This window comes from Oryctolagus cuniculus, chromosome 12 (assembly GCF_964237555.1).
Source record: "Oryctolagus cuniculus chromosome 12, mOryCun1.1, whole genome shotgun sequence".
NCBI classification, from domain to species: Eukaryota; Metazoa; Chordata; class Mammalia; order Lagomorpha; family Leporidae; genus Oryctolagus; species Oryctolagus cuniculus.
Genome location: NC_091443.1, coordinates 110872213 through 110896958, shown reverse-complemented (window position 1 = coordinate 110896958; position 24746 = coordinate 110872213). Strand labels below are relative to the sequence as shown.

The following is a 24746-nucleotide window of genomic DNA, read 5'->3' as shown; positions in this document are numbered from 1 at the left end:
AGGAGGAGACAGGGAAGACAAGACACGGAAAGACAGAACGGGGGATTAATCAGGGAGGAAGGCACCCCGGGTTAATCGGGTCGTCAAGCAGAGGCAGAGGGTCCAGGTCCAGCCAGCATGGCCGCGGGCTCTAGCGCCGTGGCATGGAGACCTGCCCAGGCTGGACCTGACCACGCTGCCTCGTGACACAGATTTCGGGAAGGAGCAGGCCCCTCCTCACTTGGCTGTCTGGGTGTTTGTGCCACATGGAGGCTGCTTGGCTTGAGGCACAAGGGTGCTCTCCCCAGTGCCCGCCGTGGGAACAGACAACAGGGCTGGGAGGCAGGCGTCAGCAGCCAAGGCCACGCAGGAGAGCTGGCAGCACAGGCCAGCTCGCGAGGGCCGCCCTGAACAGCCATGTGAAGAGACACCCATGGGAGCATGCGGGGACGTCACAGGACGCTTGATTAACAGCTACTGATTAAAACAGGCGCGAGAGAGCTGAGTTACCACAGACCACCAGCTCAGGTGAGACTGAGAATCAGAAAGCGAGTGGAAGCGTTCGAGATTACAATGCAGTTCCCAGTGGCTTAGTCATCAACGGGCGAGGAAGGGTCAGCAGCACCGCCCCATTCATTTCATCTCCGAGCGGAAGCAGACGCGGGGAGCACCGCCGAGTTAACGATGGGATGAGTGCATGCAGCCCGAGGGACAGGGACAGGGACAGGAGCCAGGGCCATACCTGGTGCGGCCTAGCCCTGAGTTACGGGTCAGTGCATCAGTCCGAGCACGGACACTGAGAGGCGGCTGCCGGCTAGTGGCCTGCACCACCTGCAGGGCAGCCACATCCTGGCCCAGAGCCTGCAACGCCCTAAGCTGTCTGTCCATGGGAAAGACCAGTTAAGGGAAAGAGGCACAGAATTCAGAACCCAGAACCAACTCTGGGACCCAGAGCCTCGTTCTAAGTCCTACTGGGCAGGGGAACCGCAGGGAGAAGGCCGGCTTTGGGTCAGTGTCCTGGGAGTTCTTGTCCCACAGCCCTGGTTATGCTGGGAGCTGTCAGGATTACATCAGTGTACCAGGGACTTATCAGAACTAAAGCCAGCAGTCGTAGATCTCATCTAATCCAGCTTACAGACGAGGTCCTGAGAGAGTGGAGACTTCGCCCAGAGACACTTTCTGTAGTCCGTGTGCTTCAGACAAGGTCATCACCCTCCCGCTTGAGCTTACCACAGCACACAGACAGAGGAGCGTCAGAGACCACAGGGAGCCACTCTCCAGGTGACTGGGGCTCAAGGTGCACCAAGCCCGAGTGGCCTTGACAACCAGCCCTGGGCTCCCACCTACAGAAGAGGTCAGGCGGCTATGGCCCAGCCCCAGACTCCTGCAGATGACTCCAGTGTGAGGACCACCGGGGCTGGCCACCTTCCCAAGCCCCTCTGGGTCGTCTGGACTAAGTGAGGCAGCTGCACCCCCACAGCACAGAAGCCGGTCCCGCTGCAGGCACCATGCAAGGCCGGCTCACAGGCAGCTTGCTGGGTGCACACAGGCCCCGCAGGGAGTCCAGTCAGCAGCCAAACAGAGCAGCTGGGGGCAGGAGCCCTGGTGTCTTCCGGATCAGGCCAAAGGTGCTGAAGCCCCTGGACCTCTGAGGAGGGCGACAGGCATCTGCTGAGGGCAGCAGTACCCCAGGACTCAAGCGAAGGACTCGGAAGCTGGGGTGACTCCTCCGGACAGGAGCTGGGAGGCGGGGCAGAAGGGGCGCCCCACGCCCAGCACGTGCCTCACTTGTGCAGTGAGGCTCCGCGGAAGCGGGGCCCTGGGCACTCACCAGGTGCTGCATGCGGACGGCCTCCAGCGGGTAGTCGCCCTTGGCCGTCTCTCCAGACAGCATGATGCAGTCGGCTCCATCCAGGACCGCGTTGGCCACGTCACTGCCCTCGGCGCGGGTGGGGCGGGGCTTCTTGATCATGCTCTCCAGCATCTGGGAGGGGCAGAGCACGGGTGAGACCCTGCTGGACTGGGGGTGCACAGGGACGGGGTCCCCAGGGAGGGCCACATGCCTGCGTGGCACAGATGACAGGCTTCCCAGCACGGTTGCATCGCCCAATTATCATCTTCTGGGCAAGGAAGACCTTCTCTGCAGGAATCTCAATGCCAAGATCACCGCGAGCCACCATGATCCCGTCGCTGGCCTCCAGGATCTCATCAAACCTGACAGAGGGCGCAGGGACGAAACAGAAGTCATATTCCACAGGGGTCCCAAGTATGGTGACAGACAGGAAGCCCCGGCCACGACCCCTAACTCGGAGGGCCCGACACAGCACAGATGCGTGCACGTGGCCAGGCTCCCGGCTCCTGGGCCTCGACACCTTCTGGGATGCCCCGCCCCGCCTCTCCACCTGACCCTGTGAGGCCCTCAAGTGCTCCAGTCAGCATTTCCCAGGAAGGGCACCGACGCTGCTGGCTGCTTCCCACCCCAAGGTCGGCGGCCTCATCTAGCCAAGGACACCACAGGCATGCCCCAGGGAGGCAAGAGGGCACGCGCATCACCGGCCCGAGCCAGCAGCCCGGCCCATCAGGACAGCAAAGGCAGAGAGCCGAGCTCATGTGGTAGGAAGGATGCCCAGGCAGAGCCGGAGACGGCCAGAACACCAGGCTGTGGGCCCCAGGGCTGCTGCCGCCCTGCCCCTCACGAGCTACTGCTCTAGGAGGGGCCAGCTGGCCACACTGAGACGGCGGAGGTGGTCAGGCTGGGCTGGGGCAGCCTGGGGACCTGAAGAAGACCCCCAGGCTTCCCTCTGGGGGCGAGTGGCTCATCGCCAGGCCAGCCCTTCTGAGGGAAGACCAAGACCCCGACCCCGCGCTTCCCCACGGCCGCCGGTCAGGAAACGGTGCCAGCCCCCGTCCTGTGCGCAGGGGCCTGCTCTCTGGTGTGGGTCCTCCGGCCACGGAGCAACGTCAGACCGCCTGCACAGCCTTCCGCTGCAGTGTGCTGCCCAGCGAGCAGGCGCGAGGCGGGCTGGCCGGCTGGCGTCCGGGGACTCACCTGCGCACCCCCTCGTGGTTCTCAATTTTGCTGATGATCTTGATGTTCTTCCCTTTCTCTCCCAGGATCTTCCTGACCTCATGGACGTCAGCCGCCTTGCGGATGAAAGAGGCAAACACCATGTCCACGTCCTGCTCCACGCCGAACTTCAGATCCTGGATGTCCTTCTCGGACACGGCAGGCAGGTCCACCGCAGCCCCGGGGAGGTTCACGCCCTTCTTGCTGCCCAAGAAGCCACCGTTCTCCACCTCCGTCACCAGGAAGTCAGGACCTGTGGGCACAGCGAGCAGGGGATGCAGAGCTGCCAGGGCCCATCCCCCAGGGGACAGGGGAGCAGCAATCAGCAGGTGCCTCCCTCCCCGCGGAGGACCAGGGAAGCACACCTGGGGACCAGGGCCACGCAAACAAGCCCAACCCCCGCCCACAGCCTGTCTGCCCGCGCTCCCTCACTCGTTTGGGTGAGTGCCGTGGTGCAGGTTAGGCCGCCACTTGGGACGCCTACATCCCATAGTGGAGCGCCTCGTTCAGCTGCTGATCCGGCTCCCTGCTGACACAGCTGGAGGCACAGCTGATGGCCCATCCACGAAGGAGACCTGGCTCCTGCCTTTGGTCCTGGATGCCGTGGGCACCCGGGGAGTGAACTAGCAGACAGAAAATCTGTCTTCCCCTTTCTGTCAATCTACCTCTCAAATAAACAGAGCTCACCATACCACCATCTCTCCGCCAGACAACCAAGCTTCCTACCTCCCTACCTTCCACGAGCCCCGCAAGTCGGGAGGCCGGAGGAGCTCTCTGCCTTTGCTGTCCTGAGGCCGGGGTGCTGCTCAGGCTGGCGATACGCACCTTTCTGCTTCACCTGCAGGGAGATGAGGCCGTCGTCCACGTAGACCTTGCTGCCCACGTCCACCACCTTGCAAATGTTCTTGTAGTCCAGCCACAGGATGTTCTCGTCGCACTTCTCCATGTAGGCGTTGTCCAGCGTGATCTTGAGCGTGGCTCCCTTCTTCAGCTCCACCTCCGCCGTGCCGCTCTGGACAGGAGAGTGAGCGAGAGTCCAGCTGGCAGCCAGCGCCCCCGCCTCCCTAGCACAATGTCTGAATCTCAGAGGAATCACAAAGCTTGGCCCTTGGTGAACAGATGCCCTTCTCTAACTTAGCACATCCGAGGAAACAGCCAAAGACAAAGGCCAACACGTTCTGTTGCGTTACTTAAAGACGGCCAAGACACACAAAGAAACTGCTTCTCAAAGCCAGAAGTCAGTTTTTAGACTAAAAAAAAAAAAGATCCTTTTGTGGTACCATGGAATCCACATTTACACTTGACCTGAATTCTAAAACATGGCAGCACCCAGCAAACACCACAGACACGCCCTGGGCTCCCCGTGTCCCAAGGATACTCACGCCCTTGATGAGCCCCGTTCGGATCTCGGGTCCCTTAGTGTCCAGAGCCACCGCGACGGGCCGGTAGAGGATGGGGTCTGAGGCAAAGCTTTCCGTGGCTGTGCGCACGTTCTTGATGGTCTCCGCATGGTACTGGGGGAGGGAGAAGAGGACAAGTGTCCTCCCACGCTCGGGCCAGCTGGCATCCCTGGGGCTGGGAGCCAAAGCTGCATCGCCCACCTCGGCCGCCGTCCGCCCGAGCACCCGCAGCCTCTCCGCACCTCCACCACGGCACGCACTCAGCAGAGGCCACTGCCGCCCAGAACCACACAAGCAGCAGCACCTTCGGGCTGTGCTCTTTCCCCTAAGACAACTAACAGGGCAAGACGACTGGGGCAGAAGAACCAGGGCAGGTGTGGGTGAGACCGCCGGGCAATCAGCGCAGAGCCTGACAGAGGTGGCCAGGGCGAGGGCCCTCTCCCACGGATTCCAACCACAGTTCCAACACCAGGTTGTGGACTTCACGTGAAAGCTCAGGTAGGTCACGAGAGCTGGCTGCACCCTCCCTTCCCAGGGTGTGGCCTGAGAGGAGAGGAGCAGGCCAAGGTGCTCTCAGGCCCCTCTCCGCACCAACTGCCCTGGCAGCACATCCTGGCTCCCGTCTCTCTCCAAAGCCCTTTCTTCCTCACTTGCCAGTACTGTTCAATCAAAAAGGCAGTCAAAGCCGAGATAAGATGTCAAAAGGGCTCCCAGATAGGGTAATCAATACGGCACTGCTGATAACAGGGCACCTTGCTCAGCACTTCATGGGCTTGGCCTTTAACCACCACTGTCTGGGCAACAGCAGCTGCCAGCAGGCCTGGGACGCTGGAAGGTACCAGGAGCCAGAGCCGTCTCCAGGGACGACACTGCCCAAAGCTGTCTGACCACCGTGAGCTTCTAACTCAGGCACTCTCTGCAAGGAGCGACCACTGGCTCCACTTTCTATTCTGCAGAGGTTCTACATTCTTCGTATTGCTGGTTTGCAATAGAAATCATTTACTTATAATTAATTTATTTTCACTTTTTATTTCAAAGGCAGAGAGAGAGATTATCTTGCAGCTGCTGGGTTCACTCCCCAAATGCCTGCAATTGTCAGGAGCCTACAACTCCATCCAGGTCTCCCGCATGGGTCGCCTCCCAGGATATGCACTAACAATAAACAGTTGGAAGCAGAGAAGCTGGGACTTGAACAATGCACTTAGATATGAGATGTGGACATTCCAAGGAGCAACTTAACCTCTGAACCAGACACCCAGTCTGGAGATAGTTCTGGTGTGGTTTTTTTTTTTTTTTTTTTTTTTTTTTTGTAAAAAAGGAACGGATTGGCCGGCGCCACAGCTCACTAGGCTAATCCTCTGCCTGTGGCACCGGCACCCTGAGTTCTAGTCCCGGTTGGGGCGCCGAGTTCTAGTCCTGGTTGCTCCTCTTCCTGTCCAGCTCTCTGCTGTGGCCCAGGAGGGCAGTGGAGGATGGCCCAAGTTCTTGGGCCCTGTACCCGCATGGGAGACCAGGAGAAGCACCTGGCTCCTGGCTTCAGATTGGTGCAGCACGCCAGCCACAGCAGCCAATTTGGAGGTGAACCAATGGAAAAGAAAGACCTTTCTCTGTCTCTCTCTCTAACTCTGCCGGTAAAGAAAGAAAGAGAGAGAGGCAGGGAGGGAGGGAGGGGTGCTGAATATTACCAAATACCTTTTGTTCTGAGGACTAAAATAACATGAAACTCAGAAGAGTCAAGCACACAGGAATTATTTAATAACTCTATGTTCCCACAATAAAATTTACTTGGCCACCAGTCAAGAAATTCCTTTAACAGAGGAGAGGGAGTGGGAGATCTTTCATCATTGGTTCACTCCCCAAGTGGCTCCAATGGCTAGGGCTGGTCCAGGCTGAAGCCAGGAACCTCACTCTATCCTGGGTCTCTATGTGGGTGACCAGGACCCAAGTACTGAGGCCATTACTCCCAGGCACACCAGCAGGAAACTGGATCAGAAGTGGGGCCAGGGGCTGGTGCTGCGGTGCAGTGGGTTAAATTTCTGGCCTGCAGTGTTAGAATCCCCTATGGGCACTGGTTCGAGTCCCAGCTGCTCTACTTCAGATCCAGCTCTCTGCTGGTGCATCTGGGAAAGCAGTGAAGATGGCCCAAGTGCTTGGGCCCCTGCACCCACATGGGAGACCCGGAAGCTCCTGGCTCCCAGCTTGGGATCAGCTCAGCTCCAGCCACTGTGGCCATCTGGAGAGTGAACCAGCAGATGAAAGACTCCTCTCTTCTTCTGCCTCTACCTCTCTCTGTAACTCTTTCAAACAAATAAAATAAATCTTTAAAAATAAATAAAGAAAAAAGTAGAGCCAGTGAGACCCAAACCAGTGCTCTGATATGAGGTGTCTGGGTCCCAGTGGAGGCTTAAGCCTCTGCGCCACAATTCCCTCCCCATCCTCGTATTCTTTTTTTTTTTTTTTTTTGACAGGCAGAGCGGACAGTGAGAGAGAGAGAGAGAAAGGTCTTCCTTTGCCGTTGGTTCACCCTCCAATGGCCGCCGCGGCCGATGCGCTGTGGCCAGCGCACCGCGCTGATCCGATGGCAGGAGCCAGGTGCTTCTCCTGGTCTCCCATGCAGGTGCAGGGCCCAAGCATTTGGGCCATCCTCCACTGCACTCCCTGGCCACAGCAGAGAGCTGGCCTGGAAGAGGGGCAACCGGGACAGGATCCGGCGCCCCAACCGGGACTAGAACCCGGTGTGCCGCCACCGCAAGGTGGAGGATTAGCCCAGTGAGCCGCAGCGCCGGCCCCCATCCTCGTATTCTTGACCAGGCCTTCCTGAGATTTCTGATTTACTGTTTCCCACAAAGAATCAGATCTCAGCTTAATTTTTCAATCTTCTATTTCATCAAGCCATGGTCTTACAAATTCTTTTTCTTTAACTTTTTTTTAAAGATTTATTTATTGCCGGTGCCACGGCTTCTGGTTCTAGAACGAGTTTTGAAGCTCTCCTGATTATCACACTCTATACTGATCTTGATTTCCATGAAAAAAAGTCAGGGCTGAGTGTGGCACAGCAGTCAAGAATCCACTGAAGACACGCCTGAGTCCCAGGTGCACTTCCGATCCAGCCTCCTGACAACACAGTGCATGGACAGAGCAGGTGATGGTTCAAGTGCCTGGGTCCCTGCCTGCCTTGTACAGAGACCCAGAGTGAGTTCCGGACTCCCAGCTCTGGCCTGGTTCAGCTCCAGCTGCTATGGACATTTGGGAAGATCAGAGATGTCGCTCTGCCTCTACCTTTCAAACAATTCTAAAAAATTATGTCAGGTCATGTGTCTGTAAAATTTCTACTTTTATGGAACTTGAAGTTTTTTGGTGAGTGACAGAAAATACTTTTTGCAACTCAAAGTATATAAACATGCCATTTTTGGTCTTGGGGATGTAAAATCTTATGTCATAAACATTCTAAATGGTTGACAGGGTGCTGGCTGGGGTGGGGCTGGGCTGCTTATTATCTGCGGAGTGGTGCCCACCCCACCATTACTGCTGCCCTGTGGAAGGCTCTAAATTTAGATTATGTCAGAGTCAGTTCTGGCCAGCCTGGCGTTGTGGAACTGCATGTTCAGCAAGAACAGATGGTCCACATGAGCTGCCAGGGCGGGGGCTAGGGACACGGTCAGAGCTGCCAGAGACAAGGTGTTGGACTGAGCACTGGAGACAGCACCTGGGATGTGTGCATCCCATACCGGAGGGCCTGGGGTTGAGTCCTGGTTCTCGTCACGCCTTGGATGGCAGCAGGTGACGGGGCTCAAGTGTGCGGGCCCCTGCCACCCATGCGGGAGACCTGAACCGAGTCCTGCCTCCTGGCTGCTGCAGGCATTTGGAGAATAAATCAGTGGGAAAATCTGTTTGTTTTTCAAATAGAATTAAATAAATTAAAAAAACAAAAGCCCAGACACAGAAGCAGACGTGCCTCTGCCAGGTGAGGAGGGGGAAGGCGGTCACGTCAGTCCACACCTCAGCACCTCAGGCCCGCTTCCCAGATGCTGACCCTGGAAGCTCACCTGGGCCTGACCCTAAACCACCAGAGGCACTGCGCTTCTTTCCTTTTTCATCCCACTTTTAATCTGGGAATAAGAATCAGAAGCACAGACCCACGCCCTCGTGCGACAGGTGCAGCCCTTGCCATTTCCGAGTGGGGCGGTGTTGTTTTACTGGTGGAGGGAGCGCGCAGCGGCTGAAAGATCAGCGCCTCCAAATCTATTTCTGCTCCTCACCCGCAGGCAGGGCCCACAGCAGACTCCGGCAGCAGGGGTCAAAGGTGAACTGATCCTCACTGCTGCCTTGGCCCTCTGGGCAGGGTGACACACGCAGCAATTCCTGGTGAGAGCCCAGGATGCGCCTCAGGCTGCCCGAGGTGCCTGCTGGCCCTGGCTGGGCCCCAGAGTTAGGGGCTGCAGCATTTACCATGGAGAGTCAAGTCTCATGTTTCCAGAAAGCAAGAATTCACCCCGCGGTTTGCACTGCCCGAGGGCTTATTTTTAGTCCAAACTTAACACCAGCTTCCAAATGCCAGAGAGTGACCCTCACCACTGACCTCAGAGGAGGAAAGGACAGAGGGCAAGAGAGGGCAACGTCAGCCTGCCCATTACTCCTCTACCAATGCCGAAATGAAGCCCCACGACTGCGGCCCCTCAGGGAACCCCAGCACCCTCAGAGCGCCGCTTCCTGCCACGGCCAACAGCTCCAGCGCGAACACTCGCCGGCTGGTTTTCTGTCCGTGCAGCAGAACCTCTGGAGAGGGCGAGGCTGGGGGCACAGTGCTGACGGGCGGGGCACTCGCCTGCCAGAGTGGAAACCTCTGGGCGCCTGCCCAGCTCTCTGCAGCCTGAACTGGGCCAGAACCAAGCTGCAGAGAGCTCAGGGCAGGAGCCTAGGGCTGGGACACCCAGACTGGAATCTGTGGAGCCCACCCTAAGTGAACAAGGCACTCCTCCCTGTCGCCTACAGCCGAGGCTCACCTCGTGAGTCCCGTGGGAGAAGTTCATGCGCGCCACGTTCATCCCAGACTTGATCATCTCCTTCAGCGTCTCCACCGATCGGGAGGCAGGGCCTGTTACATATTGCGGCACAGCGTCAGTGACTCAAAGAAACGCTTCCTCGGTTTCCTCCCCCAAATAACGCAAGTCTTTCAGAGAGCACACTCACGGCCGTCGATGTGCTAGCCTGCTTTCTTGATTTAGGGGAACACCTCTCCCCACGCCCTGCACAGGTCTGTAGCCCCCTACAGTCAGGAAAGCCCAGGTTAAGAGCTTGGCCAGCCCTCTGCCCATCTTGGTGGCATAGGCCTAGGCCTCTGAGCTGGGGACGCTCACCCCCAGCAGAACGCACAATGCGCGCTCCTTCCCGGACTCGGTCCCCGAGGCTCACCGATGGTACAGATGATGCCCGTGTTGCGGGCCGTGATGGGCGCGGAGTCGATGTCCAACCGGCACATGTGCTCCAGGAATGTGTCCGCCATGGCTGCGTGCAGCTGCTGCGTCTGGATGAAGGCAGACCCGGCTTCACTGTGGGACTTCGACATGGCTTCTGAGGTTGTGGGTCCCGGGAGACTGGAGGCAGAGACAGGACTGATCAGAGGCTGACACACCGCCTGGAGCAGGAGGCCGTCTCCTGCTGACACATTACCTTAAAGAGCACGCTGGTCACATGAGCACTCCTCAAAATGGGCAAAGGGCTCATGTGAACCTAAGCAACCAGGAAAGACCTCAGCAAACAAAGTCTCCTCTCCAGTGCGGGGACTTCCCAGGGACCCACCGCCAGCAGGGCTCTGCCACACCACGCTTGCCGGCATTCTCACCAGCCCACCCACGAGAGGATGCTGTCACCGACCTTCCTCCACTACACAAGTAGCTGACTCCTGGCCTGCTACAGAGGAATTCTAGATCTTTGCAGGAGAAGCTGTGTCTCTGGCACAGGGCATCCACAGGCTTCTAAACACTCCTGCCCCACAGCCAAAGTGATGCCCTGGCTGCGGAGACTGACACCGTCTGCCTAGCCGTCCTCCTAGGTTGTGACTAACCCAGAGCACCACCTGTGTCTGTTGCTCTACTCACACTGGGCCTGAGAACAGCCCTGAGCCCACTGTTGGCCAGCAACAACAAAACCAGGCCCTGAACAGGAAGCAGAAGTCCAGTGGGAAAACTAGACACACAATCTCCCTCCCAGGAGTCTGTACCCAGAAAAACCACATCTACTTTTGGTCAGAGGAATTTAGGACATGCAAAGCAATTCATATACAAGTAAGGATAACCACGATGGCACAGATGTGGTTCTAAAGTTATATTAACAGGATGGGTGCAACACAGCAAATGATGTTTTCCCCGAATGATGCTGGATGCGCCATCTCAACTCCGTTTGCAAGTCTGACCTCATGAGATAAAGACCATCGTTCCAGGCAATTAACCAGCCCAGGCCACAACCCTTCGCTGCACTTCACTACTGACTTCCAGCTAAACTCACTCAGCCACTTGGCTGGTTCAGGGACAAAGACTCGGGAGAAGCTCCTGGGCAGTAACAGCTATCATGTAACGATGTGAACTCAGACCCAGGCTGCTCCTTCTACACCCTGGAGCTTAAAGGCGTCAACCTGGGCTCAGAAACAGGTCCCTCTTCAGCCTGCCCTTCTGCTAAACCTCAGGCCCCCAAATCAAGGCATCCCGTGTACAAGGGCACGTAAAAAAGTTCACAGAAAATGGCATTACAGTTTGCTTTAGGACAAGAGCCCTCTGAAGCCCGGGGTGGGCCTGTGCTCCAGCAGCGGGGCTGCTGCCTGCACCCCACACCGCGGCACCAGGTTTGAGACCAGCCACTCTGCGCCTGCGCCTTCTTCCTGCAAATGAGCACCCCAGATGGCTGCAGATGATGGCTGAGGGGCTTGGGTCCCTGCCACCATACAGGAAAGGGAGCACGCAGGTGGAAGCTCGCTCTCTCTGCCTTTCAAATAAAAATCAGATTTTGAAAGTCATGCAGTTTTTCCTAACAGGCATTTCCTGTGAACTTTTCAAAGGCCCTTGGTAAAGGATCCTCATCGGTGTCTTCCACCCTCTCTGGCCCTGTGGGCTCTCTGGGTGGCTCCCTGGATAGAGCATGCAGCTAGGGCCGCCTGTGCCAGCTCCAAGGCCTGGTGAAGGCGCAGAGCCGTGGGACTGGGCGTCAGGGCTATGGTCTCAACTACAGAGCCTGCAGCTGCAAAAACGGGGATGGAGAGCACCAGCTGACCACGCCAGGCGGCAGAGGCCCCGTTCCCTTCAGTGTGCGCTACCTAACTCAGCAACGCACCACAAGGCACCGTCCGAGCATGTCAGTCCTCTCCTCCTAGGTCTTGCAATCAGTGTTAAGTAAGCTTTCAGTCTAACAGCTGCACCTCTGCTTCCCTTTTCCCAAACCTGAGAGCCTCTGCACTGGCCACAGATGCCGAGCAGCCAGGGTCCCTCTGCCTGCACTCACGGTTGAGGCATGGTGTGCACAGCTCCAGAGCTCCCACAGGGGAACGAGGGCTGCTGGGAAAGGTGAAAGGAACGCTAAAGACTGCACATCAGCCCTGCCGAGTGCAGGGGCCTTACTGCGGCCTCCGAAGGGAAGCATTACCCGGTCCCAAGACTGTATTGTGGACTAAGAAATGAATGAGTGGGCTGAAGTAACTAAATCACCCTTTGTAAAAATCGTCAGGTGGGGCAGATGTGGTGATGTGGTTAACGCACTGCGTGGGACACCTGGATCCTGTATCAGAGCGCCTGGGTTCAGGGCCTGGCCCTGCCTCCAATCCAGCTTCCTGCTAACGTGCACTCTGGATGTCAGCAAGTACTTGGGTCCCTGACAGCCACATAAGAGCCCCAGATGGAGTTCCAGGCTCTTGGCTTCTGCCTGGCCCAGTCCTGGCTGTCACAGGCATTTGAGTGAGTGAACCAGCAAACAGGAACTCTTTCTGTGTGAGAAAGTGTGTGTGTGTGTGTTGCCATTCTGCTTCTGAATAATGAAACTTTTTTTAAAAATCATGAGCTGATTCTTCGCAGACCCGAAACACGAGGATTTCCTTGCAGAGAGCCGGCGAGGACCACTGATTATCAGGTCATACCTTTGCTCCTCTGGACTTGGGCTTCCGGTGACATAATGCTCTTTTTTTGGCTCAGAGTGGCTCCTTGGCCCCACTTGCAAAGATCGCTCAGAGCTGAATAAGGTTTGCCCTGGAGAGCTGCGCAGGGATTAAGGCAGAAGCTGAGTGTGACTACAGCTCTTCTGAGTGAAGAGCTACCTTCATAACCAGGTGCCGAGGCGGCAGCTGCTCCCAGATTCAGCTATGCTACAGAGAAAAACAGAAAACTCCCAAGAAAACGCAGAGAAACGGTTAACAGAAAATTCTCAGGCACCCTCTGTGGCGCTCTATGTCTCCTCCCTTAAAACTCAAGCTCTGCCTCCCACTGAGCCCCTTTCATCCGTGATTTACCAGCACTCCCCGGCACATTCTGCGAGAACCCAGCCAGTCCTTTCTTGGGGTCAAGGGGATTCCAAAGTAAACATCCGTAAGAGGATGGGAGGACAGAACCTCACATTCTAGTAGCACCTATCCGCGTGGAAGGGCCCCATAGTTTCTTCTCTTTTCAGCGAATCTGCTGATAGGAAATACCTTCACAGCAGGAGGACTCATGGGACAGTTCCATGCCCAAATCCCGCAGATTTTGTTCCCTGTAGTCTGTTCTGGGGCCTCACAGGGAAGCCTCTGTGACAAGGGTGCCTGCCTCTGGCACCCAGGGTGCCACCAGCAGACCACGACATTGGCCTCAAGCATAAACCCCGTTTCACCACCTTGAATTCAACTCAAAGCCAACAGAATCCTATTTTTTTTTTTTTTTTGCCAGTAAACAAAAAATGATGAGTGAAAATGTGTGGCATTATTCAGTAGACTTACACAGCAAGCAGTCAAGAACAGCTTGCTATATGGCCAGCACTGTGGTGCAGTGAAGCGACCACCTGCAATCCTACAGAGTCCCGGCTGCTCTGCTTCCCATCCAGCTCCCTGCTGATGCACCTGGGAAAGCAGAGGAGGTTGGCTCAAGTGCTCGGGCCCCTGCTCCCCATGTGGGAGACCTGGGTGGAGGTCCTGGCTCCTGACTTCAGTCTGGCCCAGACTTGGTTGCTAACCAGTAGCTGAAAGCTGTTTCTGTTACTTTACCTTTCAAATAAATACATCAATAAATGGTTTGCTTTTCAAGCAGGTCTACCCAGTCTTCTGCATTTTCTTTACAGCCCCCTCCCAGGCCCGGGACCAGTGAAACCCATCCCCAGGTCACCAATTAGTTTCTCCTCCCCATAGGCTCTGCCCTGGAGCCTCCAGGCAGGGAGGCTGTGTCCAAGGTCCTGGGCAAAAAGCTCTTCTCTCCAGCACAAGCTGCCCATCCCACCAACCATGCAGCTGCAGCTGTGCGTGAAACACCCTCAGGACACTCCCAGCCTTCGCTGCTCAGGGCAGGCCTCTGGGGAGGGCCCCTGTCCTCACACCAGCCCCCTGGACGTTGCCTGCCAGGACCTCCATCCATGCACCCTCCTGCTGGGGAGGCACAGACATGCAGAGCCGACCTCCAGCCAGCCGTGGAAGCCTGGCGAGTGCCCCGCACAGGAGCCTTGTTCAGGAGCCTGAGCCCCTGCAGCAGGGTCCTCCTCAGAGCCATCAGCCAGGGCCTGAGCTGGGCTGACGGATGGCAGCAGGCACAAGTGTAACTCAGCTCCAAGTGCCCTTATGCTGGCCTTTCCTCTCCCGTCTCAGATGGCTCCCCGCTCTTTATATAACTAGTTTCCTTTGTGCCAGACACAATTCGGCCATTCCTCAGAACTGATGCTTCACGTCTTAGAGCCAGCCAGCCCGACAGGCTGTGCCGGGAAAGACCCACGCTTCACCACACCAAGCCCATCTCACAAAGACCCCGATCATTCTGCCCTACTAAGCCAGGCCGGCCCGTACATCTGCCGCAGCTCTGTGTGCGAGCTATGCTGATCGGCCTCCTCGCAACCCGGACCAACCCAACAACGATGGCACCTGCCACCCACTTGCTCCTTCCAGCACCCTGGCAGGCGCCCAGGATTCTGTTCCAGACCAGCATGCTGCCTCTCGATTCTCAGCTCCCGGGAACCCATGTTCCATCAGGAAGCCTGTGCCTCAACATGCGGGCATTCCAGCGGCTCCCCAGGAGGCCCCCACCAGCAGCAGAGCCCAGGCAGGCTCTGGCTCCTGTGACACACAGCGGGGGGCAAGGCTGCCGGGCGCTGCTGGAGGCTAAGGAGATCTGGGTGGGAAGCAGCACCCAAGCAGGAAGCAGTCTGCTGTTATCAGGCTAGGCAGAACACAATGAGCCATCTTGTAAGTCCCAAGCAGAACTCCCTTGCTTAAAACAGAAAATATTCTCCTCCTCTTATTTATTCAGGGATATAATCAGCAGGAGCCTAAGATCCTGTTTCAAGCCAGAGTGTGGGGCAGAGCACAAATGCTGAGCCGGGTAGGGGCCACCCCAGAGACCGCTCGCTCAGGGCAGGGAATGCTAAGCCCGAGAGCCCTGGATGTCCTGATTCCAGCCTGCGGAGAAGCTCTGCTGCCTGGGGTCTGGCACCTCTTCCCAAGGCTTAGCTAACTGGCAGTGCTCTGTGGACAAGACACGTACACTCTGGAAACCGCCAGGCACCTGGCACCCCGATTTAGAGTCAGGTACAACCTGGGGTGACGATGGCCTCAGCAAGGTGAGACTGGCATCCAGCAGTCGTCACCTGTGCCCCAGCTGGAGGCAAAGGCGGGAAGGCAGAACCAGCTTCCCACACACCCTGGCCTGGTCACTGCCACTGCTTCCCGGCGGCACACTCAACAGCACACGGCTGTTTGCTTTCTGTATTTCCAGCACCCACAACTGGCCGTTAGCATCAGGCCACATTTCCTTTAGACTTTGTGGAAACAGCAGGAATGAGTTTAACACAGTTCACCCTCCCTCCATGCCCAGGCTCATCCAACCCGGCCTCCACCTCCCAAGCGGATTCTGACACGCAACCACAGTCCTGAATGCTGTACCCCTCCAGCTCACTGCAGAGTGTGTACAGTGTATCTAGTTCCATCCTGAGTGCAGGCCTCTGCGGCTCTCAGCGCCCAGGTCAGGAGCACACTGTATCACTCAGTGACTATTACACACTGTATCACTCGGTAACTATCTCCCTCCGCACTGAGATGCACCCAGCTGGCACACAGAGCAGCTACCTCCCTTCAGCTCCTCCGCCAGTGCACTGGTGCCATCTCCCGTGTCGTGCCCATCCACCCTCCTGCATGCGTATGCGTGAACCCCGGGAATCCCTGGGGCCTGAGGTTTCTTTACTTCTCTTTCACTAAATATTGCTGACTCGTTCTCCAAAGTGCGTTCATTGAGTCACAGCCAACCAGCCAGTACCGGGAGTTTCCGCCTCGCCACTCGGCACTGTCAGAACTTCACAATGCCTGCCTGGCCGGCCGGCAAGGCTTTGTTAGCCTGCTCTCCACAGTTAACAACCAGAGAGGGGCCCCACAGGCTTGGTGAACACGGTGTGCCTCCCCCGTGCTCTGCAGGGCCATTTGTGTCTGCAAGGGACAGGGCGCTCTTCAGAGAACCTTTCGGATTGCAGAGGTCAGCAGCAGCTAAGTTGGTCCTCACGGAAATGCTGTGACCAGCAACCTCACCGCCCCAGTTCAGCTGGTCTTGGCCTCTGCCTCACCAAACACTGCTCGCTGGCATCAGGAAAGAGCAGCTCAGAGAGCGCTCCAGGAGCTTTGCCGGTGGGTCTCAGAGGCCACCGGCGGTACTGCAGCTCTGCTCTCCCTCCTACGTGCCGACCGGCACACACCACTGCAGGGGCGGGGCCTCCCTGCACCATTTGGTGGCCCCGCCAGCCCCTCACACTCCTGAGCTGAGCAGTCGCTTCCGGGAAGCCAGGAGACCCAGCCAGGGCTGCACATCACCGTCCACCCAGCTCATTCTCCCTAGAACAGCTTCTTTAACAAAGCCCCAGACAGAAACAATCACGGCCAAGGACCCCAGGAAGGGCGGGGCTTTGTAGAATGTGTCCTCACACACGCAGTCGCTTAGCTGTCTCCACTGGACAGAACGGATGCTTTAAGACTGGGGGCTCTGCAAGCCAGCCTACCAAACTGGAAAGTCCCGACCGGCTCGGCTGCGGGGGTAACTGCTCAGAGCGCCAGGGGTCCTTGCAGCGGCCCAGTTAGCTGGGGTTTGATTGAGAAACAGAGTTAATGTCAAATGAGTCATCTTCCTCCACCTTGATCTCAGTCTTAGCTCCTGGCCAAAAGTGACACATCCTGACCTGCCTTCCTGCACAGTAACGAGAGTCTGTGAAGGGACAGCATTTTCCTACCTCCCTGGCCAAGGCCACTTCCTCATCTCTTCCATTGCCTCAACATTAAGAAACAGAACGGTTTTTCCTGTGCCTCTGCGTGTTGATGTCACAACTCCTGTCAGATGCGGTCTGCAGGCAGAGCCAAGAATCTGCCAAGTCACGGGGGTATGTCTGTGCAGTTCTTCAAAGAGCTAACGCTCCGTAAGAAGCTCCTACAGCGACACCTCCAAGGAGCGCTGTGCATTCCTGCTCAGGTCCCGTAACGCAGACAGGAGTTCACAGAGACTCTACACGGACACCCCCCCCCTCCCCGGGAGAAGCTTCCAGGCCCACCACAGAAGGCTCTGTACTGCAGAGGGTGGCCCCACCCGGCCCCAGAGCCTGAAGAGCTGCACTGACCACCCTCCCTGGGGAAACGCCAGCCGCCTCACCACGTGACTCACTGAGAGGGGACAGGGGACTTCCACAGCCAAGTGTGCCCACTCACCCACGGAAGCGAATTCTCTCAAACGCAACTAAGCTGAAGGGCTGACTCATCTCCCCCACACAGCCCCTCCAGCCCCTCCAGACCCCGGACGGCTGACATTGTCCTCCCCCGCGGAGCAGCGCCCCGGGCCACCAGAGGGCAAATTATTTGGTAACAATGCTGCCTGCCTCCTGCCCTGCCGCGGTACCCAGCAGCGCGGAGCAAGTCCTAGGCCGCCAGGGGAGCAGTCAGGGACAAGGGCAGGGCTGACCCGCCCTCCGCGCCGGCCTTTGTCTGCAGGCCCGCGTTCTCAGGGGACCAGGGGCGCAGTTACCGGCGCGGTCGCCAGGGCCCCGGGCCCCAGGGGCTCTGAGAGCCGCCGCAGGAAGGTGGCCCGGGAGCGCCCGCGTGGGGACGGCGCGGAGAGGCTGGCTTCCGGGGGTCGGGGCGTGCTCCATCGCGAATCAGGGAACCGCGCTCGGGGACCGTCAGAGGCCTCGCCTTGTAACCCCCACGAGGAAAGCGGTACAGCCGGCCTGCACCGGGCAGCCGGAGGGAACGGAGGGGCTGCGCAGCCGCCCGGGCTCCCGAGGCCGCCCCGCCGCCAGGCTGGCTCAGGGCGGCGGGAGAACCCCCGGAGCCCCCGGCTGCCCGAGCAGGCCTGGGACGGCGGACACCCTGCGGACAGAGCCGCTCTCCGGCTCCGCACCCGCGGCCCTGCCCGGCTGCCCCCGCAGCGGGGTCCGCCGCGGGACCGAGGGCACGCGCAGATCCGCGGCCTCCGCCTCCCACGACCCCGCGGAGCTGCGGGGAGCCACGTGCGCCGCAGCCCCACGACCACCAAGTGGCGGGATGCGGACGTGACCAGAACCGCGAGGGGGAGGGGGCGACCCCGGATCGGGGGAGGGGGATGCGGACGTGACCAGAACCGGGAGGGGGAGGGGGCGACCCCAGATCGGGAGAGGGGGATGCGGACGTGACCAGAACCGGGAGGGGGAGGGGGGACCCCGGATCGGGGGAGGGGGATGCGGACGTGACCAGAACCGGGAGGGGGAGGGGGGACCCCGGATCGGGAGAGGGGGATGCGGACGTGACCAGAACCGGGAGGGGGAGGGGGGACCCCGGATCGGGAGAGGGGGATGCGGACGTGACCAGAACCAGGAGGGGGAGGGGACTACAGGCGGGATGGGGCGATGGGACCTGAAAGATGGGGGTGGAGGGCGGGAGCGGGACCGGGGAGGGGGGACCGGGGAGGGGGCTGCGGACGTGACCTGAACGGAGGGATGGGGAGGGGCCCGAACGACGGGACGGAGGAAGAGGGTCTAACAGAACCGGGCCGAGAACCCAGAACCGAGGGGGCCGAGTGGATGTGCCCAGGACCGCAGGGGAGCGGGCCCGGGGGTGCGGCGGGAGCGAGAACGGAACCGGGCCGCAGCGCGGGGACACGCCTGCCTCCCCTCCAACCCTGGGAGAGCGCCCTAGATGCCCAGCACCCTGCACCGCCCGCGCGGGAGCCCGCGGTGGGCAGCAGGCGGCCCCGGCCAGGGCCTCGCACCGCTCACCTCAGGCCGACTCGAGAGCTGCGCGTGCACTCCGACGGCTCGCTCGCGCCTCTACGCCGAGCTCGGCGCCGCAGTCTCAAGGTGATCCCCTGGCAGATCCCTCCGCCGCCCGGCTGGCCAATCCGGGCCCGGCCTCCGCGCCCCGGCCGGGCCGGGCCCCGCCCCCGTGCCGCTGGCGCAGCAGCTGTGGGGTGAGGGCCGGCGGCCTTCGGGAGGGGCACTACATTCCGCGGCGGAAGGACACACACAAGGATACAGGATCCAGGCCCCGTCCCCGGAAGGCCCCGCCCCCGGCAGGCCCCGCCCCCGGCAGGCCCCGCCCCCGCAGACCCCCGGGCGCCCGAGCCACCTGTCGCTCGCTGTGCTCGCAGTCTCCCTAAATGCAGCTCTGGGGCCTCGGCCCTGCCGCCAGGGCCGGGCTGGAGGGAGACTCGGTGGAGGGGCGCTGGGCGGCCCGCCGGGCGGGGGTCCCGGGTTTACATCGCTGTCGTGGGCGCCTCTGCTGCTTTGGTTTCCCCGCTCGGAGCCCCGGGCGATGCTGAGAGCCGTTTATCAGACTGACAGCTGTTCGCCTGGCCCGCTGCAGCCCAGTCTGGAGAGCAAAGCGTGAGCCTTCTCCTAGGTTCCTTTTCTTCCTTTTCCCGGAACCAGAGACCAGTGGGTGTGACTCAATCTGGGCCTCCCTCCTCTTCCTGTTAGCGCAGATAAGCTGGGAGCAGACAGCGCAACCTTCCCGTAAGTGCGCTTGCAGTGAACCCCAAAAATCTTGATAATCTGTGAGCATCAGGTACAGTAGGACACGCACGCTGGGTCACCGAGGTGGTGGGAGGAGCCAGTTCCGCCTCGGGAGCCCCCAGTGCAATCCCCACTGTGGCCCCTGGGCTGAGGACCGGCTGGGGTGGCGGCGAAAGTTCTAAAATTCGAGACGTGTTCCCAGGATCGAGATGCACTTTTTCAAACTGGAGAACTGGTGGCGCTGGTCGCCAGCTGGCTGTCATAAAGAGGCTTGTTGGTGAGACCCTGTGGCAGAGGCTGGCTGGCGTATCCACAGGGGGCTGCACTGTGGTGCAGAGGGCAAAGCTGTGAGTGCAGGTTCGAGTCCCGGCTGCTCCGCTTCCCATCCCGCTCTCGGCTAATGTGCCTGGGAGAGCGGCAGACCCCGATGGCGTTCCAAGCTCCTGGGTTATGCCTGGCCCAAGTTTTAGCTGTTGAACCAGAGGATGGAAGACATCTCTCTGCGCGCCCCACTTCCACCCCCATAACTCTGCCTTTCAAATAAATAAATCTTTAGAAAAAAGAATGCTTGTCACATTAGTTTGTGCTAGGAAGCACGTAGGAGAAAGCTGCACCCCTCCATGCCTCCTAGCTCACGCCTGTGGCCTCAGCCTGTCATTCAACACGAGTACTCTGAGGCCCATTGCTCCTTACAGTGGGTGGGGTCTGATCAGACTGGGCGTGAGTGAGGCCAGCACCAACAGACAGCAGCCAGGGCCCAGAACACGCGTCTGGATTTTTTTTTAAGATTTTATTTATTTATTTGAGAGGTAGTTACAGAGAGAGGGAGAGACAAAGGTCTTCCTGGGACCCCAGGGCATGTGCGGTGCTGGGGAGCAGACATGGTGACAGGCTTGATGACCGGGTATGTGGCCGCTCATGCCAGCCCGAAGCAGCAGTTACTGCTCTGTTGGGACACAGCCTGCAGGGTCAGGGTCAAAGCCTCCGTCTGCCCTCTCTAGACCCTGACTCTTTCTTTAGACCCCTGAAGTCGGGGTGCCAGACACTTCCTGGAAGGGAGGACAAGCTGGCCTTTTGGAATTGGGGGCAAACGGAAAACACGTGTCCTGAGCTAGGTGAGGAAGGCCCAGGACAGACCTGGGCCAGCAAGGCCATTCTAGGGGAAGGAACTGAGCAGACACTCAAGGCTTTCTGATCGGAACTGTGTGTCTGGACTCCTCCCTGCCGAGGACACGCCAGATCAGCACTTAGGACAAGTTCTGGGTCATTCTAACGGAAGTGCCACCCCTGCCAAGGTGACCTCCACAATCCCTCTGCAGCCAGAACCACTTCAGCTCTTGGAACGAAGCCTCCTTAGGGTGGCCTAAATCAGGGGCAGCCAGAGCTCAGGCCCCCTGAGGTGCAGGGTGCAACTGTAAGCAGCCGGGGGGGGGGGTGTATGGGCTTGAGCACCTTCCATCCCACGGACGGCAGCGACAGCAACACCCAGCACTGGGTCGCGCGCCCCTCCCTGGGGAGTCCTGCAACTGCAGCTCACAGTGGCTGCCTGCCTGGCACCATACTCCCAGCCCAGAAAACACAGCTGGGACCAAGGGCACTTGAGGTCATCCTCCCCTAGGTAAGACACTTGAAGGGTGTGACCTCCTCCACTGTGGGAAACACGTAGCGTGCTAGCTAGCTCCTGAGCTAACCGAAGCCTCCTTCCTAGGGAAGGGAGTCCGAGGGAATGCTGGGACCCACAGAGCCCCCTCAGTGGTCCTGGGAGCCGAGGCATCCCCAAACCTCCATCTCAGGACCTGTGCTGCGAGAAGCTGGCAAGTGACCCAGCAGTGACTCAGCACCGACTCTCCCTCCCTCTTCCCACTGCCCAGACCGAAGCAGAGCCACACGGCTCCTCCCCAGTGGATGCCACATCCTCACCACACACTGAGTCACAGCCACACCCTGCCTGGATGGAAAGTTACCAGGAGAGGGGGAGGTTCGACTCCAGATTTTTGAGTTTTCCCTGCAGAAACCATAGCACCTCCTCTGCAGCTGGAAACAACTGAGAACCGTTCTCTACCTGAGCGGGTCTGAATGAAACCCAGGCTTGTGAACGGAGGCAGGCAGCCCGTGGGGGCCTGTGCGCGGGTCCCCCACGCCGCCTCCAGGTTGTGGGAGGATTCCTTTCCAGACTCTGGGCCCCACCCAGCAAGACTCCCTGCAAGGAAGGCATTCTCGTGCTTTGTGAGATTTAGAGGTTTCACCTCATCAAAGTTTTGAATTTTAGGACATGATTTTCTGACGCTTTCACAGTCCTGCGCTTCTCTGCAGAACGCTATGAAATGGTGTCCAATTACATTACAGTTTTATCAACACAAAGACTGTTATGCATATGCTTTTATTTAAAAAAAAAAAAAAAAGCTTATCTGAAAGGCAGAGTGAGACGCAGAGTGAGGAGCTCTACTACCCACTGGTTCACTCCCCAAAGAGACCCAACAGCGAAGAGCACCCTCCTGGCCTCCCACGAGGGAGGTAGGGACCTAGGCACGCACTTGGGCCATCATCCACTGCTTCCCAAGTGCATCAGCGGGAAGACGGATCAGCAGTGGAGCAAGCAGGACTGGATACCAGGATACCAGCATCACAGGTGGCGGCTTACCCTGCTGTGCCACAGTGCCGGCCCCGCATGTGCTGTCTTTAAAGTGACCCCCCCCCCCCAAGGCTGGCTCAGCTGAGCTTCCCCAGGAATGCGCACTATTCTCTGCTTCTCTGCTTCCTGTCCCATCACTTGCTGGTATTTGCTCACATGTCAGATGCCCCTGGTGAAGTTTAACAGATGCTTACAACGAAGACCAGACCTGTGACCGATGTGTGACCGCGGGCACGATGCCGTTTGCTCATCATCCGCAGGCAGAGGAGCCATCTGAGAACCTGGAGCACGCACAGCGGTGCAGACCAGACTTGGACAAATCCGGGTAAACCCCCAGCATTCCACTAACCAGCCTGGAGACCGCAGATGCATTATTTGCCATCTCTAGAGGAAACCTGTAAGATCTGAGAGGCTAAGCTGCACGGGGCAGAGCATTAGTGCTGGCGCCAGGAACAGGGTCGGTGCCTGCAGTGAGCAAGGACTTAGCCAGTGCTCGCACGATGCCCAGTACCCACCCAGAAGGCTTACAGACCTGGTCAGCTGCAGAGCTCCTCCCAGCAGGCAGGGATTCCCGCTTAGGCCTGTGGCAAGGTCATTCACATAGCAGAGGTATTTCTCCTGGACTGGAAACCAGAACCGGGCTGGAGAGCTGAGGACCAGTCTTAAAAAGGAATTAAGAAACAGTTCCCAGGTGGGCTCAGGAAGGGCCGACCTCGTTCCAGCAGCCTCTGAATGACACCGCAGGGTCAGGTACCCAGGCCAGTGCGCCCCTCACATGGTATTTCCCCTCTCTCTCAAATAAACAAACTTAAAAAAAAAAAAAAGCTGTTAGCACAATTAAAAACATGTATCCATAAAAAGTCTCAATGCTTCTTTGTGTTTATATTCCTGTTTTCCTTCACTAATATTTTGTAACATATTTTGGACTCTCAACCTGCCTCAGCTATGCTTTGAACATGAGGGCTGGAAGACATGGAACACGGCCTCAAAGGCCAGCAGAATGTCTGCGACAGGAATTACAAGGGGATGAAGAAGCTAAGTTCCCCGAAACAACTGCTTCCTCAAACAGCTGGCGTCCTTTCCCGCACTGGTGATCTTGGAGAATTCGGGCTTCATTTCACTGAGAGAAATGGCATTCCTTTAGGAGGTCTTTTTAACTTTTTGCTGTGCTTTTAAAGATTTATTTATTTATTTGAAAGGCAGAGTTACAGAGGGGAGAGAGAGAGGTCTTCCATCTGCTGGTTCACTCCCCCCAGATGGCCCCAACAGCCAGGACTGGGAGAGGAGTCAGGCCAGAGTCAGGAGCCAGGAGCTTCATTTAGGTCTCCCACATGGGTGCAGGAGCCCAAGTACTTGGGCCCTCTTCTGCTTTTTTTCCAGGCCACAGCAGGGAGCTGGATCAGAGTACAGCAGCCAGGACACAAGCCAGCACCCATATGGGATGCCAGCACTGCAGGTGGCAGCTTTACCTGCACCACTCAGCAACAGTTCCCAATCTTACTTATTTTTATTTATTTGAAAGGCAGAGCAAAAGAGCGAGTGAGCGAGCTTCCATCTACTGGTTCACTCCTCAAACGCCTGCAAGAGCCAGGGCTCAGTCAGGAGCCTGGAACTTGGCCCAGGTCTCCCGTGTGGGCAGCAGGGACCCAAGTACGTGAGCCATCCCCTGTTGCCTCCAAGGGTACACATTAGCAGGAGGCTGGAAGGGAAGCTAAAGGGAGACCTGAGCCCCGGCAACTGATATGGGACGCTGGCATCCTAACTGCTGCGCCACAGTACCCATCCTTAGGGTATTTTACAGGAGTGGGGAATGTCCAGCCCACGGGCCACATAAGGCCCTCACAATCATTTGGTCTGGCCCTGCTAGGGCAACCGCAGGCAGAACTCGAAATCCAACAAGTCCAGAGCCGGCACTGTGGCGCAGCAGGTTACAGCAGGTTAAGTCCTCTCTCTCTGCCTTTTAAATAAATACTTAAAAAAAAAAATGTTCAGGTATGTTGTAACATGTATCAGAATTAACTTCCTTTAAAAAATACCCAGTAAGTCCACGGCAGGCTAATTTCTGTGTGGCCTGCGAGCGATGCTGTAAGTGTCCATGTGGCTCTTCACAGAGGAAAGGTTTCCCCAGCCCTGCTTCACAGACTAAGTTAGAGACCAACCCCGTTTCCTGCACATGCCGCCTCACTTAGCTCAGGGACACAGCTGGGCATAGGACAAGGCAGGGAGTCAGCCTGAGACCCACGGCGGGGGTGAGCAGGCAGGGCCTGGCAGGCAGCAGCAGGCCCCCAGGGGACGCAGGTCTCGGATTTTCAATCTTCACTAAGGCACTAACGGTATTCTTTTCCTCCCTTTGCTTCCGCTGCATAACCCCAGTTTCCCTCCTTTAACCCACTGTGAAGATGCGGACAGATCTGGAGAAGCCGACACGAAATGGACTCAGTTTGTCTCCACGGCACACACACAGTCCCTCAGCTACTCCCACCCTCCGTGGGGGCCAGGGGTA

The 24746-nt window shown here is 58.2% G+C and overlaps 1 protein-coding gene and 1 long non-coding RNA gene across 11 annotated transcripts in view; one reads left to right on the top strand and one right to left on the bottom strand.

Moving 5' to 3' along the window:
• PKM (pyruvate kinase M1/2) overlaps positions 1-19516 on the bottom strand; it is a 23542-nt gene extending 4026 nt beyond the window's left edge. For 2 of the 10 annotated variants that reach the window (NM_001195644.1, NM_001195645.1), the window contains 7 exon segments: positions 1811-1963; positions 2043-2193; positions 3029-3299; positions 3872-4058; positions 4429-4560; positions 9450-9541; positions 9859-10012. In NM_001195644.1, the coding sequence (NP_001182573.1) occupies positions 1811-1963; positions 2043-2193; positions 3029-3299; positions 3872-4058; positions 4429-4560; positions 9450-9541; positions 9859-10012 (1140 nt within the window). 10 annotated transcript variants of the gene reach the window in all.
• LOC138844766 (uncharacterized) lies at positions 19228-24746 on the top strand. Its single transcript, XR_011381118.1, has 3 exons — positions 19228-19611; positions 22422-22568; positions 24617-24746. It is a non-coding gene; the product is annotated as an uncharacterized lncRNA (long non-coding RNA).